Source organism: Emys orbicularis, chromosome 4 (assembly GCF_028017835.1).
Source record: "Emys orbicularis isolate rEmyOrb1 chromosome 4, rEmyOrb1.hap1, whole genome shotgun sequence".
In the NCBI taxonomy this organism is placed as follows: domain Eukaryota; kingdom Metazoa; phylum Chordata; order Testudines; family Emydidae; genus Emys; species Emys orbicularis.
The window spans coordinates 10,627,124-10,643,801 of record NC_088686.1 but is presented as its reverse complement, the minus strand read 5'-3'; the positions used below and the strand labels follow the sequence as shown (position 1 = coordinate 10,643,801).

The window sequence follows — 16,678 nt, the reverse complement described above, 5'->3', positions numbered from 1 at the left end:
ATCATGGCTTTAGATAGAGGCAATATAATATTTTCTGTCTATTATCTATCCCTTTCTTAATGACTCCCAACTTTCTGTTCGCTTTTTTTGACTGCTGCTGTACATTGAGTAGATGTTTTCAGAGAATTCTCCACAAATTACTCCAAGATCTCTTTTTTGAGTGGTGACAGCTAATTTAGACCCCAACATTTTATATGTATGGTTGGGATTATGTTTTTCAATGTGCATTACTTTGCATTTATCAACACTGAATTTAATCTGCCATTTTGTTGCGCAGTCACCCAGTTGTGAGAGACCCTTTTGTAGCTCTTCGCAGTCTGCCTGGGACTTAACGATCTTGAGTAGTTTTGTATCAGCTTCAAATTTTGCCACCTCAATGTTTACCCCTTTTTCCAGATGATTTATGAATATGTTGAATAGGACCGGTCCCAGTATAGACCCTTGTGGGACACCACTGTTTACCTCTCTCCACTCTGAAAACTGACCATTTATTCCCATCCCTTGTTTCCTATCTTTTAACCAGTTACCAATCCATGAGAGGACCTTCCCTCTTATCCCATGGCAGCTTACTCTGCTTAAGAGCCTTTGGTGAGGGACCTTGTCCAAGGCTTTCTGAAAATCCAAGTACACTATATCCACTGGATCCTCCTTGTTCACATGCTTGTTTACCCCCTCAAAGAATTCTAGCAGATTAGTGAGGCATGATTTTCCTTTACAAAAACCATGTTGATTCTTCCCCAACAAATTATGTTCATCTCTGTCTGACAATTTTGTTCTTTACTATAGTTTCAAACAGTTCGCCTGGTACTGAAGTCAGGCTTACCAGCCTGTAATTGCAGGGATCACCTCTGGAGCCCTTTTTAAAAATTGGCGTCACATTAGCTATCCTCCAGTCATTTGGTGGGAGCATGACCTTTCAGGCACTGGTCAGCTCATTTTCCCGGGAAGGCACATGTGGTATACAAGGAGTACATATGCATAGACCTTGTCTAGACTAGGAGAAAAGGTGTACAGTTTATAAAATGGTACCTCTCCCAATATAGATAAGGCCAAAGGACTATAGAATCCTGAACAAGTCACGTCCACGATGTCCAATTTCCACTAGCTAGCAAGACAGTTTTTAAAAACAGGCTCCACATAAGAGGTGCTACAGACAGCACTGCAGTGTTACAACCACGCTTTCTGTATATCCTGCATCCAAGGGTCACAAGCAGCTTTTTTAGAGGCCAAACAACTCCAAATTTATGTTCAGCTTTTTCTTACTTTCTTCACTCAGGGAAGTCCTGTTTTTGCTATTCAGAATCAATATGAAATTTGTGCTTTGAAGTGTGGCAAAAGTGGGTAAAAGCAGGAATTGAAAGACAGAAAAACATCAGTCTTGAAAATACGTTTAATGTCTAATCTTATACAAAAGTGACAGCATTTTCAAAAAATATCAAATCCTGTTTTTATAGCTTTTCACTATCGTACAGCAATATTTGTCTTATCTAAAGAAAATACAGCAGCAGGTGATAGTCTATACTTTAAAGATGTGATTGCTTATATTTCATATTGTAAACAAATGCAGTAGGCCAATCTCAAAGCACAAGTCAAAACAAACTTCTCAGCAATTTAACTTAAATGATGCATAGAAATGTACAAATTCCATTGCAAAAGCTTCAGGCCAGAAGTTGCTCACACTTGACATTACATGTGATAAAGTTACTACACAGCATATAGTGACAACTTGAGTTTTTATACAATACATTAACAGATAAACCCTATCACTGCTACTATGCAAGGACCCTTGCTCACAAAACAAAGGGGATATGAAACAGTTTTTCTTGACTTCAAGAAATATGAAAAAGTGTCCCATACGTATCTGAATTTTAGCCTAACCTTTCCAGTAATAAATCCTGCCTATTCCAGGAAGAAACCAGACATTTATTTTATTTACTTTTGGAAAACCCCATTTAAAAATAATTTGATATGTTAACTTTGTATTTTCTACATCTGGCCCCTTCCCCTGCAAACAGATCCAGACCAGTGCACGTTCAACCCACATTGTGACTATAGGATCAATTCATTTAAATAATTTATGTTTTCCTTAGATCAATTTACAGACTAAGGCCGCACATGTCGAATGCACTTGAGCAGATGCAACAAAGCATGTTTGCTATAGTCACGTGTAGAAGTCGTATCAGTCTTGGAGAAATTTAAGTCAATTCAACAATGAATTTTTGAAGTCTACATTCTATGGGAATAATATTCTACACTAAATTTATGAAATAGCCGATTTAAAAATATTTCTTCTGGTTCTGATTTCCAGTGTTCATAGATACTATGATTTATGTTGAATATTAGGGACAAATCTTAATTTGTTGTGTTCAGTTCCACTATTGTCTTCCTAGTACAAAACACACCTACCTTGGCTATTTATTAGACCTCATGTCAATATGCGAGTGGCCACAGCTCCTTCACAGACTGCACTATTCTGTAAAATTTATTTCAGGGTTCTTGCAACTGCCATAGAGACTATGGCTATGTATTCAACATCACTACCAGGCCAGTCAGTTTATTTTTAAAAGTCCACTACTCTGTGCATGCAGAAGTCCATAGTAAGGGAGGGAAGAGAAAGTTACCTTGATTTCACAGTTCCACTATGAAAAGGGATTTCCTAATGAGCCGATGTATTACTAATCCGTCAGTATTACTAATTCAGTTTTTTAATTCCACCACCAGAGGCTAAATTAAGATTTCCCAGGTTGAGATAAAATAACTTCTGCATGGTCACAGAAAGTCTAGGTAATCAAAGTACCATAATGAATTAAAAAAAGCCCAAGTCTCAGTGAAGAACATGTCTTGGTAATGCAAAACTACCAGTATGATAATTCCATAAAGATTCTCAGTCAGGAGAATGAAATTGATAGCAGTGACCCTTCCGATGAAAGGCAGCTACACAGAATTCTAGTCATTCAATTAAAACCAAATCAGATCACGTCATTCAGCGAGGTACAACATACATCTAGGTATGAACAAAGGGACTACCCAATTACTATGTTCAATGGAGCTCTGACATAAGACTGGCTCATTTTCAAACTATGGCAGAAGGGAGATGGATTCTAAGGCTCTATCTAGGCGATAGGACTATGTGGAAGGCCAAAAGCAGCTTTTTGCCACTGGACTACTTTAATTTAAACTCAGGCTTAATTTCCAAGGATGCTGAATAAAAGTTCTGCAGAGTTTACACAGCTTGGCAGCAAAGCCAAGTTTCAGATGGATAGAACCCAAGTTAAGAGACAGGATTATCTCCCAGTGGGAATCAGTTTATCTTCATGTAGAGAACAAGCCAAACTTCTAGTCACCACTACTAATTTTGGTCTGGCAAAATTATGCCCTCATTTCCATGCACAAACTTCACATTTGTGAATTTAAATTAACTGAACTGCACATCCAGCTACTTCATTTGCACATAAATGCCTGTTTGCGAATGTGAACAGGTGTGCATACAAGTTAGACTAAGTACTTTGGCCTATGACCGCTCCGCTGTAGTCCCAGAATCTGAGAGAAATTCTGCTTGAGTGTATATTTATATAAATGCTGAGAACACCTTCAAATTCACATGCTCCATTTCTCTTTAGTATGTTGAATTACTGTAGCATGTTTAAAATATTAAGAGATTTCACAAAGAAATCTCAAAATATGTTGTTTTTACTGATATCCTGGAATAACCAGAAAATAGACAAAATATGACCATCCATCCATTTAGTGACCCCCACAAGTCTGGTATCAAAACTTAAACATTAAATGTCAGTGAATGCTTAACTGTTTAGTAAGACTTTAGGCCTGATCCTGTAATCCTTACTCACTTGGCAATTCCTTTTTTCCCCCAAAGGAAGCTCTGCCTTGAGTAAGAACCACCAGACTTGACTTTGTCTGCTCATCCTAATTCACTTTAATAAACCAAAAGATGCCAGCATATGAGCAAGTTAAAATTTATGCAGATTGCTCCTTCATACCTCAGAAGTACGTACAAGAGGCGAGTGCTCGTCACAATTCCAAAAGTTACTGAAACACATTTTTTTTTAAATCTCTGTAAATAGTGGATGAAGGTGGAAAGCTACAGTACTTTGTTGCCCAGCATGAATTCAACGGTAAAGCTGTAAAAATTAAAAAATGAAATTCAAGGTCAATTTATGGCTTTAGCAAGACAATACATCCTCAAATCAGCACTAAGCAAATGTCTCAATTAAAGGCAAAGACAAATTTAAGTGTACAAGTCAATTGTTACTATAGTGGTTTGTTTTGTTTTTTACCCATAGTTCTACAATCTAAGGCTATGTCTACACTAGAGACCAACGGGAGAGAGCTCTCCAGTTAGCATAATTAAACCACCCCCAACGAGCGGCAGTAAGGCTGTCAGTGGGAGAGCATCTCCCGCCAACATAGCACTGTCCACACCAGTGCTTATGTCAATGAAACTTATGTCAGTCGGGGGGGGGGGGGGGGGTGTTTTCCCCCCACCCCTGATTGACATAAGTTTTACCCACAAAAGTGCTAGAGTGGACATCGCCTTTGATTCTAGTCTCTATACAAATCATTCTTTCCATTCTCTCATTTAAGCAAGGGGTCCCAGCTGCATGTTCATGCTTAGAAAACAAATCAAAGTGATGCCTAAAATGGAAGTATTTTTGGCAGGCCAATAAGATACAACCCTAAAGACTATTGTCATACTTCTCAGGCTTAATAGTATTTCAAATCTGAGTTAACTGCCTAAACTGAGCATTCCCATACTTTTTAACTCCACTAGGCAGCTAATTTCTCATTAAACTGTTGACTGGAAAAAATACAAAGCAGTTCTAACAGTCCATACCATTTTATTAAGTGGTCTTTCCACTGCCCAACATCAGCACTTGTGTGTGATGAATTTTGGAATTGTTCAACACAGTACAATTTAAATACTCACATGGTGACCACCAGGCATTGATGGAGTACCAGCAGGACCAGATGGCACTTGAAAAGGATTAGGGGGTGTAGGATAGAGTCCTGGAGCTGGATATGATCCCGTGGGTGGAGGAAATGGACCAGGTGGTGAAGGTCCCCATGTTCCAGGTGGGACAGTACCCCACGGTACTGTAGGTGCAGCCCCGGGTGTCTGGGTAGGAGTGGCATATGGCCCAGGGGGTGGATATGGCATACTAGGTGCAGGATATTGCCCTCCCATTGTTGCTCCCCATGCTCCAGAAGGCATGGATCCCCATGGCCCAACAGGAGCAGGAGGTGCAGCTGGCTCTGTTGGACCACCATATGGTCTTGGAAGCTCTGGAAAGGGCATATTTGGTGGAGGATATTGCCCTGGTGGGACAGGACCTGGCACAGATGGGGGTGGATATGGACCACCAGGAGGAGGGCAAGAGGGTCCAGTAGGAGGAGGTGGAAATGGAGCAGGCGGTCCAGGTGGCATTGAAGGATACATTCCTGTTGGGGGAGGTCCAAATGGCACACTGGAGGCTGTTGTATTTGGTGGCAATCCAGATGGCCCCGTAGGTGGAGCACTTGGGGTGTTCCAAGGATTGGAAGCTGGCCAGCCTTGTGTTGGCTGACCAGTTTGTTGACCAGATTTTGTATTGCTCACTTTGGAGGTTTTAGCAGGGGAATGATCCGGTAAAGCATCTGCCAACTAGAAAATAGAGCACCAGTGAGACTGCAAACTGCCTACTATTGTAATCACTAGCTGTGCATGGCAATCCATTACATTTACAAATGATGGACAATATTGTTAGGTAAAGCTATATTAGCGCCTACATGGTTGTGCTTAATTTCATATAGCTTCTCTCTTCAGAACAGCTTCACTTTAGAATAGAAGTTAAGAGGTATTCTGACATACTATAGCTATAAAACTGAAGACAAAAGGAGAGATACCATATGTGACAATAAACAAACTTTTCAGTGCAAACCCAGAGAGAAGGGTCATTAAGCATCTTCTACATAACTACCTTGAAGGCATCATGTTGGAATTACATTGCAATACTAATCTCAGACCTGAAAGTCCCAAGGAGACCAGCTGACAGTTTAGTACATTTAGCCCTCTGAATTGATCTACTCACTCCACAGCTAATATCACAACTGCAGCACCAGAAGAATCACCTCCCCATTTTTTCTTAAATAACTGTCTGGAATTCAGAATGAAGTTGCTTGGCCAAGCGATTAAGAAAAAAAAATGTGATTACTTACCGAAAAGTCATCAGCTCCAGACATTTTACTGAAAAAAATAAAATAAAAATGAAGTTAGTTGAAAGCAATTCTCAAAGTGTTTCAGGCAGGAGCTTGTAAGGAAACTAATTCCTGACTATTTGTCTAGGTTCAGTACACACAGCAGTTCTACTCTACTAGATGTCAGTGTTTCCCCAACCATGGCTTTGTTTTCAGGATTCAGAGCTGAACAGATATCGATCTGTTGCCAGAGCGGACTAAGGTAGTTCTCTCATGGGAGAAGAGACAGTTTTAGTAGGGCCTCTGTCTACATTGCAGTTCCAGCACATCAGGGAACCAGTCATAACATGGTAGATGGGGACCTACCTATCCTGTAATTGGACCATATAACCAGAACTTAAAAATTGCATGTGCTTAAGGCAAGTTGGAAGCTGCCCCAGGCAACTGCCCTCAGTTTCTGCAGAATCTAAATGCTCATTTTAAGTAGCATTAAATTTGTGAAGACAACCTTCAAAATGTGAACTGACTAAACAGATGCTGTCTTAGTGAATCTAAAGACAAACCATTCCATTGTCTACTGCTGCTCAGAACCTTCCCAAACTGAAGCAGGGTGAAAACTGACATCTTGTCAGTTTTTATTGCTCCTATTTGGAGCAGCATGGGCAGCAGTGAGCTGAATCAAACCAGTTTCAGTCTGCTGCTTGGGCAAATTGAGGGTTGGCAAAGGTTGGCCCTTGAGCTACTCATTGAGGATGCCCACAAACAAAGGAGGTGCAGAGTAGTGGAGATACTTTCTAGCAACCAGAAATCTTGAGGGATAGAATGCGTGGCAGATGGCCCTTCATCACTGTGGCCGGAAGGCTAGAGGGAAGCATAAAGAAGTGGAGGTGCAAAAGTCTGTAGTGCAGACCTGGCCTTCGTATCAATCTCTGGCTAGTAGATTTAATCTTCAGGCTATTAGATCTCCAATTAACTTCTAAGCCCTATGGTGCATAGATAGGCATGAGGTGGGCAGGAGTGAGCTGGCGAGACTGATGGACAGAGCTTAAGGCCAGAAGGCAGCATTTTATCATCTATTCTGGCCTGAAGAGATTTGTGAGGAAAGTAGGGAAAGAGTAAAGCTTTTCTAGGGCAGGAGTTAGAATACAAAACATAATGGGAAGAGAAGAAACAGACCACAAAGCCAGCTCAGGAATAGATACTCATGATTTATTATAGAAAAAAGACAATGGGCAGTGAATCCGGAAAGGGAAAGAATAACAAAGCAAAACCAATATAAATAGGGCTGGCTGAACAGCGTTCATCAAATATATTTATCAAATGGTACATTCAACATGTTTTGCACCATTTGACCAAAAAACACTTTGAAAAATACTAGCTAAATATCTGTAAAATTAGTCAAATATAGTCAATGAACGTTTTTCTGTGGTGATTGACAATGTTGCCGTTAAAAACAATGCACAATTGTTTTATTCCGTTAAATTACAAAGGACATAGCCTGGTGTGAGGTTTTAACAATAATTTTTACTTTGGCAAGTAGGCCTAACCCTCAAACTAGTAGACATCAAGTAAAATTTAAATGCTCTGTGCATAAATGGGCTAATCTCATGCATGTATCTGGTGCCAGGTCAGAGGACAATCTAGTATCCCCTACCGTGGTTATATTTTTAGTGTAGACTTGCCATACCAGTTTACCCCTCCCCTTTCCAGAGCCCTAAAAGTAAACCCTTAAAACATATTAGATACATTAAGGTGAATTAATTATATTTTATGTAGTTTTTCACTAAAATGTTTTAGAAATTATATTTAAATTAATATTCCATTCAAGTTGTTCAACGCAGTGAAAATACAGATCCCCCAAAGATCTGTATCGGGACCTGTGCTGTTCCACATATTCATAAATGATCTGAAAAAGAAGGTGAACAGTGAGGTGGCAAAATGTGCAGACAGCACAAACTTACTCAAGATAGTTAAGTCCAAAGCTGACTGGGAAGTGTTACAAAGGGATCTCACTAAATTGCATGACTGGGCAACAAAATGGCAGATGAAATTCAATGTTGATAAGTGCAAAGTAATGCACATTGAAAAACAATCCCAACTATACATACCAAATAATGGGGTCTAAGTTAGCGGTTACCACTCAAGAAAGGTCTTTGAGTCATTGTGGACAGCTCTCTGAAAACATCTGCTCAACATGCAGTGGCAATCAAAAATGCTAATATTAGGAACAACTAGGATAAATAAAACGGAAAATATCATAGTGCCACTATATAAATTCATGGTACGCCCACATCTTGAATACAGTTCTGTACAGTTCTGGCTGCTGCATCTTAAAAAAGAAATATTAGAACTGGAGTAAAGAGAAGGGCAACACAGATGTTTGAGGTATGGAGTATCTTCCACCTGAGGAGAGATTACAAAGACTGGGACTGTTCAATTTAGAAGAGATGAAAAAGGAGGGATGTGACAGAGGTCTAGACAATCATGAATAGTCTGAGAAAGTATTACCCATTTATATAACACAAGGGGTCACCCAACGAAATAGACAGCAGGGTTAAAACAAACAAAAGGAAGTACTTCTTCGCGGAGTGCACAGTCAACCTCTGGAACTTGTTGCCATGGAATTTTGGAAAGGCAAAGAGTATAACTGGGTTCAAAAAAGAATTAAATAAGTTTGTGGAGGATAGGTCCATCAATGGCTATTAGCAAGATGGTCAGGGATGCAACCACATGTCCATAAGCCTCCAGCTGTCAGAGGCTGGGGCTGGATGACAGTGGATGGATCAATCTAAATTTGCCTGTTCTGTTCATTCCTTCTGAAGTATTTGGCACTGGCCACTGTCAGAGACAGGATACTGGGATAGGTGGACCATTCGTCGGACCCAGTATGGTCATTATGCTTCAATTAAAGTCTCAATTGGCAAAATGCCAGATCAATTTGTAAAGGCTTCATTTGACTTTTTCCCTTGATACTCTTCATATATGCCTACAACTAGTTAGATGCAGCGGAGCTGTAGCCATGTTGGTTCCAGGATATTAGAGAGACAAGGTGGGTGAAGTAATATTTTTTATTGGACCAACTTCTGTTGGTGAGAAACCACTCTACCTTGAATGGTCCCTTAGAATACACGTTAACTATTTATGCTAAACAATCTTTTCCACCTTGTGTTTAGCTGTGATACTCTGAGTACCTTTCATATGCCTGAAGAAGAGCTGTGGGGCTCAAGAGCTGGTCTCTCACCAACAGAAGTTGGTTCAATAAAAGATATTACCTCACCCACCTAGTCTCCACAGCTAGTTGGACTCAGAAGTGGAAAGTATTTTTATTCAGCACCATCCAATAATTCCATTTTAAAGTCACTGCTAGCCATGGGCTCATAATTACATGGATTCGTGGCAAATGAGATGCTGACTTCATTTTATGAAAAGGGGGTGGTTAACAGTATATGGAATCTCATTTTCCTGTTTAAACCAGCTATTTTGCTATACGTTTCCTAGAAAACCATTACACAAGTGCTATCACTTACACAGAACAAAAATGAAGCCAATTAATTTAACGGACATGGTTTTTGCGCAAGAATTTGGAAGATGAAGTACTCTATTTCCAATGCTTCTTTTTGGGCATAAGGGGGAAAGGCGTTATCTAGTTTAAGAGTTTGGCAGGGAGTGGGGATGATTACAGAACTGAAAGAAAGAAATCAAACCCAAGTCACGCTTCCCTCCATTTGTGGCAAGACAAAGGAAATTCTGTCTTATAAAGACCCCTGCCTCTGGAAACACCCTCCATGCCAGCTCCATGCCCTGCTCCAACAGATCCAGCAGCTTTGAGACACCAAGCCTCAGCAGCCTCCACCTACATATACAGCCACAACAGGGTGAATCAGGGGAAGGGAGATGGAGCTGCCAGAATGGTCTGTGAAAAGCTTCTGATTCTAGATGCCAACCACCTCCCTCTTCCCCCAGCATCTAGGGTAAGAAGAAGGCCTGCTAGATACCCCACTATTCCAATCCAGAGATGAAATGGGGCATAACATTCCAGCAGCCTCCAATTCCATCCAGCAGCCTCCAATTCCACAGCAGAACCAACAACTGGACTACACACTCCTGAAGTCACAAGTAACATTTACACTGACTTTTAAAATCATATCCAACCCTCCCGCTACTCACTCACTCTCTCTCTCTCTCTCCCCCCTTCCCAACACTACTCAGTTAACCCTAACATTAAGTGCTGGTGATCTATTAGCCATTCTTTTTCTATACTTCATGCTTTATGAGAAGCCCTGCCACTTTTTCCAGTCCCCCTCCACACCAAATATATCATTCAATCTGACCCGCACAATCATTCTTCACTATAGGACTATAAATACATGTGGAGGAGATGCGCAAATAATTCGGTCATTAACTAGCTACTGAGATTTGATCATCTGTCCTTGTGCCACCACAACTGGGCTTGAACAGGAAAAAGGGCTTCGTAGGATTTTTAAATGTTATCTGGAACTAACTAACAGCTATTTCCAGGACAGGCATAAGGAATGGCAGGGCAATTGCCATAAACACACATGGCCCTTGGTATCAAAATTATTTACAACTCAAGAGCCAAGTTTACTTCACCTTAAAAATCAAAATAAGAGTGTTTCCCGTAGAAGACTGAACTATTTGGGCATGTAAGTTTCTTAAAACTTCTCTTTTCATATTCCTACCCCACTCTTTTCCTTCCTGCTGGGATTTCTGTTTGTTGCCTCACCACATTTTTATTCTTTCACTTTCTCTTAGCATTACATAGCTTCTATTCTCAGATTCAGAGGGTTTAAGGACAGAAGGGACCATTAGATAAAGTCTGAACTGTACATCACAAGCCATTCATTTTCACTGTTACCCATGTACTGACCCTAGTAACTTGGGTATGGCTTAAGCATATTCTCCAGAAGTACATCCATTCTTGATTTAAAAACATCAAGAGATGGAGAATCCATCACCTCCTCTTGGTATTTCTGGCTTCAGCTTCCAGCCATTGGCTCTTGTTATGCCTTTCTCCACTAGATTAAAGAGCGCTGTAGTACCTGATATTTTCTCCCCTTGAAGGTATTTACACTCTAGTCAAGTCACCTTTTAATCTTCTTTTCAATCATCTAAACAGATAGAACTGTTTAAGTCTCTCATTGTAAGGCATTTTCTCCGGCCCTGAAATAATTTGTGGCTTTTGTCTGCACCCTCTCTTATTTTTCAACATACTTTTAAGATATGGATACCAGAAGTGTACACTGCATTCCACCACTGAGCCCTTTCTTGTTTATGCTCATCCTGGATACCTCACAAGAAATATACAGAACTTTGGTGCAAGTTGTTTGCAGAAAGTCTAGAAGAGGATACTGATAAATTGAGAGATGTGTTGAAGAGAGATGGGCTCAAAATAAACAGAGGAAAGAAAGTATATGGTATATAACTTCAATAACATGAACACCGAAGAATTATCCTTGAAACTAGATGGGCAGACATTACCGAAAATGCAATGTTTCGAGTATATGGGTTTCAGAATCAGGAAAAATGGTGAAATTAGAGCGCGGATAATAAATGCCTGGCTCAAAGAGAGAGAAAAAGAGAGAGAGAAAAGTGCTGTAGTATGTGACAAGAAGATTAAAAGGTAAATATCTATAAAACAGTGGTCTATCCAGTTTTAGTATATGGTACTGAGGGCTTTTCTACACCTAAAATGCAACAGTGTAGATAACACCTACACCGACAGGAGGGTTGGCGTAGATAATCCACCTCCTGAGAGGCAGTAGCCAGGTCAACGGAAGAATTCTTCTGCCAACCTAGTGGTCTGTACATGGGGACTTAGGTCATCTTAACTATGCCGCTTAGGGGTGTGGATTTTTCCACACTCTGGACTGACACAGCTAAATTGACCTAATTTTCTAGTGTAGGTCAAGCCTGAGTGTTAGACAACAAAGAAGAAACATGAGCAAGTGATCTGTCCCACAGAAAAGGAAATGTTGAGGTGAATAAGTGGTGTAAGCAGGAAAGGCCATGGGAAGAACATGAATGTTAGAGATGCACTTGAAATAATATCCATACATGAAAAAAATATGGTTTGGTCATGTAAAGCACAGTCCTGATAACTATGTGGGTAAGAGAGTCCAACAGATAAAGAGTAAAGGAAAAAGAGAGAAGCCAACCCAAAAAGTGGTGGGAAGTCATAAACAAAGACAGGTTAGCATGTGGTGTGACAGGATTATGGCTAAGGCTATATTTTAGTCATGGGTATTTTTAGTAAAAGTCATGGACAGGTCACGGGCAGTAAACGAAAATTCATAAGAACATACTGGGCCAGACCAAAGGGTCCATCAAGCCCAGTATCCTGTCCTCCTGTCCAATGGCAGGTGCCCCAAAGGGAATGAACAGACAGGTTATCACCAAGTGATCCATGCCCCGTCACCCAATCCCAGCTTCTGGCAAACAGTGGCTAGGGACACCATTCCTGCCCATCCTGGCTAATAGCCATTGATGGACCTATCTTCCATGAATTTATCTAGCTCCCTTTTGAACCCCGTTATAGAATTGGCCTTCACAACACCTCTGGCAAGGAGTTCAAGAGGTTGACAGTGCGTTGCATGAAAAAATACTTTCTTGTGTTTGTTTTTAAACCTGCTACCTACTAATTTCATTTGGTGGCCCTTTGTTCTTGTATTATGAGAAGGAGTAAATAACACTTCCTTATTTACTTTCTCTATACCATTCATGATTTTATAGACCTCTATCATATCCCCCCTTAGTCGCCTCTTTTCCAAGCTGAAAAGTCCCAGTCTTATTAATCTCTCCTCATATGGAAGCCGTTCTATACCCCTAATCATTTTTGTTGCCTGTCCATGACTTTTACTATATGCCTCTAACTAAAACTTGGGTGCTGGGGAGGTGTGTGTGGGGTGGGGGAAGAGGTGCGTTGGCGGGGTCCCTACCCAGCCCCCTGAAAGCGGTGACATGTCTGGGAACTGCAGCCAATGGGAGCTGTGGGGGTGGTGCCTGTGGGCGGAGGCAGCGTGCAGAGCTGCCTGGCCACGCCTCCGCCTAGGAGCTGAGGGAGGGACATGTCGCTGCTTCCAGGAGTCCACCCAGGTAAGCGCTGACCAGAGCCCTCACCGCACCCTAACCCAACCCACTGCCTCAGCCCAGAGCCCCCTTCCACACGCAAACTCCTGCTACTGCTGGGGTGGGGGGGAGGTGCGGTGGCCTGAGACTGCCCCAGCCAGCAGTGGCTGGTGTAGCTGCCCGAGCTGCTCATGCGGCCCCCGGGCCAGCCATTGCAGAAGTGACGGAGATCATGGAATCTGACTTCCGTGAGAGATTCGTAGCCTTAATTACAGCATCAGAAAATTGGCTCTTGGAGGAAGAGGATTTGAAGTTCTGTCCACATTTGATGGGATTAACACATGGAATAGGATGACTATGTATACAGAGGTAAAATCACCTCCATATTGCCACACCACTGCACTGGGAGCTCATACACAGATGCTTGTCCACTAAGACACCTTACATCCTTTTTAAAGTCACAGCTTTCCAGACTTCAGACCCCCTATTCTACAGGTATGGCCTGCACTCCTTATTCCTAGATGTACAACTCCGCATACAGATGTACTGAAACCCATCTTGTTTGAACAGGCCAAGGCTACCAAGTGACACAAATCACACTGTATGAGTACTCAGTGCTCCTTATTTACCACTCTGCCAATCTGCAAATTTTATCAGTGACACTTCCAATTCATTGATGGAAATGTTGCTGTGTCAGGCTTAGTCCCAACCCAGCAGAACCCCACTAATCTATGCTCAAATTCGTCAGTGGGGAATCTTCAAATCTGTGAATTAGCCAATTAATCTATTTAACTTGTACATAATATTGCACATTAATTCTAAAATCAGAATGTCATGTGATACTAACTCAAACAGCTTACAAAAGTTTAAGTATTACATCTCACATGATCTGAACTAAAGTCATACTGAAAGGAAATAGGCTCACCAAAGGCTTTCTTCAATGAGGTGTCCTTGTGCCCGAGTTTATATACATTTTAATAAGCATTTATAAGCTTAATGGATGCTTTTTTAAACAGACAATCAAAAAACACAGTATTTTTTGTACTATTACACTATATATAGCTGAACAAAGTTTAGACTGAACCTCTTTGCTTTTTACATGTTGTGTAAGAACACAGCACTAATTAGTATAAATGCTATTTTTATGATCAGCTACTAAGCAACAAACCAACTGGTTACCAAAATGCCCCCTGATGTAATACAGCATGCTGCCGCATTAACTGAATTCCTTTGTGCAATATTTCGTGTCATCCCAAGGGTGGCATTCGTTTGTGCGCACAGCAAAGTGGCATTAAATAGCAGCTTTGATGGATGACTCTGTAGGTTGCATATGGTGTTTGTACTTTGAGGCACCTCCTTTTCATAGTACTTTTAGTGCGATAAATTGCACCTAGCAGGAGGCAATAACTAGGTCAGCAACCTCTAGTGTACGGAACTGTAGTGTGGCTTATCCCCTAAGCAAGAGTCACACAGGTACCTTGGAACACTCGTCTGCACGATTCGCATGACACATCCACATCCACATCCACACCCTGCAAGGGCTTAGCAGCGGCTTCCAATATAAGCAAACCAGCCCTTCCACCGCGTTAAAAATAAATCCTCAGATCACCTCATGCAGGGCGGAGAGACCAGATTCTGCTCCCCATCCCCAGGCACAACCCTCCCTCCCCCACCCGCGGGGCGCTGGAGGGAACCAGAGGCCTGACCCCAGGCTAGAGGATCAGACCCACAGAGGCCACAACTACGATCTGAGAACAAACCCTACGGAGGCTACCCCGGCTGAGCCAGAGCCTCCCCCGCCTCGGGCCCCCGAGCCCACCTGCCTTCCAGGCCCCTCAGCCCGGCCCTCCCCGGCGCCCCCAGCCGGCCCCCGCCCCCTTTCCCGCCTCGGGCCCCTGAGCCCACCTGCCTTCCAGGCCCCTCAGCCCGGCCCGCCCCGGCGCCCCCAGCCGGCCCCCGCCCCCTTTCCCGCCTCGGGCCCCTGAGCCCACCTGCCTTCCAAGCCCCTCAGCCCGGCCCGCCCCCAGCCGACCCCCGCGCCTCAGCCATCCCCGCCTCTGGCCCCTTCGGCTCCAGGTCCCGCCCGGCCACCTTCCCCCGCCCGCGCTGGAGGCCGCGGCCCGACCGGGGTCAGCGGCCGCCCTACCTGCGAAGGGAACCGCTCGCCGCAGACCGAGGGCAGCAGGGAGGAAGCCGGCCCAACAGCAGCACCGCGACCCAGCCTCGCACGCGGAAGCGGAAGTGCGTCTCTTCCACCCGACAGGAAGGTCACGTCCGCTAGCCCCGCCCCTTCCGGACAGAGGAGCGATCGGACCCCGCCCCCTCGCCCCAAAGACGGGTCACGTGATAAAAACCCCACCCTCGGCCCGAAGCCCGAGCCCCGAGCCCCGAGCGGCCTTTCCCGGCGCGAGATGGATCACGTGACACCTTCCAGCCTCCTCCCCTGTCCAGGCTCCCTCCCTCCCTGCTCCGCTGCCGATTTTTGAGGGCGCCACAGCGGCCCCTAGTGGAAGGCAAGAGAGGTGCAGCTGTGAGGGGCAGAGTCGTTCACGGCAATGAAGAAGGCGAGAGAATCCCATGCTTGGGCCATTAACAAATAACAATAGCGCACTGACCAGTGAGGTTAATCATGGAAATAACCCCTTGCAAGAAGCCAAGAAAAGCACAAATAAAATAGCAACAGCCTAATGTGAAATAATAAGTCACATGACCCTGGCATTATATAATATGAAACAAACAATGAAACAGCAGCTCTCAGGGAAGGAAAACAAACACAGCCCTACCACCAGTAATCAGAACTTGAAAAATTCTGACTTAAACCCCCAAATGCTGGGGATTTGCTTAATACAAGAAGAATATAATGGGGGGGGGATTAGCTATTTGAAGAAACCCTGAATATTTTGGTCAAAAATATTTTTTTCATAAAATGCTTCATTTTTTATGAAGCAACAAAGAGTCCTGTGGCACCTTATAGACTAACAGATGTATTGGAGCATAAGGTTTCGTGGGTGAATACCCACTTCGTCAGACACATATAATGGACATTTCCAGAGGCAGGTATAAATATGCAGGTAAGAATCAGTCTGGAGATAACGAGGTTAGTTCAATCAGGGAGGATGAGGCCCTCTTCTAGCAGTTGAGGTGTGAACACCAAGGGAGGAGAAACTGCTTTTGTAGTTGGATAGCCATTCACAGTCTTTGTTTAATCCTGAGCTGCTGGTGTCAAATTTGCAAATGAACTGAAGCTCAGCAGTTTCTCTTTGAAGTCTGGTCCTGAAGTTGTTTTGCTGCAGGATGGCTACCTTTACATCTGCTATTGTGTGTCCAGGGAGATTGAAGTGTTCTCCTACAGGTTTTTGTATATTGCCATTCCTAATATCTGACTTGTGTCCATTTATCC

The 16,678-nt window shown here is 42.9% G+C and overlaps 1 protein-coding gene across 1 annotated transcript; it reads right to left on the bottom strand.

Moving 5' to 3' along the window:
• Positions 1–1,376: 1,376 nt before the first annotated feature.
• Positions 1,377–15,522, bottom strand: MAPK1IP1L (mitogen-activated protein kinase 1 interacting protein 1 like). Its single transcript, XM_065403096.1, has 4 exons — positions 15,425–15,522; positions 6,214–6,241; positions 4,946–5,659; positions 1,377–4,139 (listed from the first exon to the last, which is right to left on the bottom strand). The coding sequence occupies exons 2-4, from the start codon at positions 6,235–6,237 to the stop codon at positions 4,128–4,130; spliced, it is 750 nt and encodes a 249-aa protein (XP_065259168.1). The 5' UTR covers positions 6,238–6,241; positions 15,425–15,522; the 3' UTR covers positions 1,377–4,127.
• Positions 15,523–16,678: the final 1,156 nt, after the last annotated feature.

Coding starts and splice junctions, on each gene's coding strand:
- MAPK1IP1L (XM_065403096.1), bottom strand. CDS start 6,237: ATGTCTGGAGCTGATGACTTTTCG. Junction 5,660..6,213: donor CTGGAGCTGATGACTTTTCG/GTAAGTAATCAC, acceptor TCTATTTTCTAG/TTGGCAGATGCTTTACCGGA.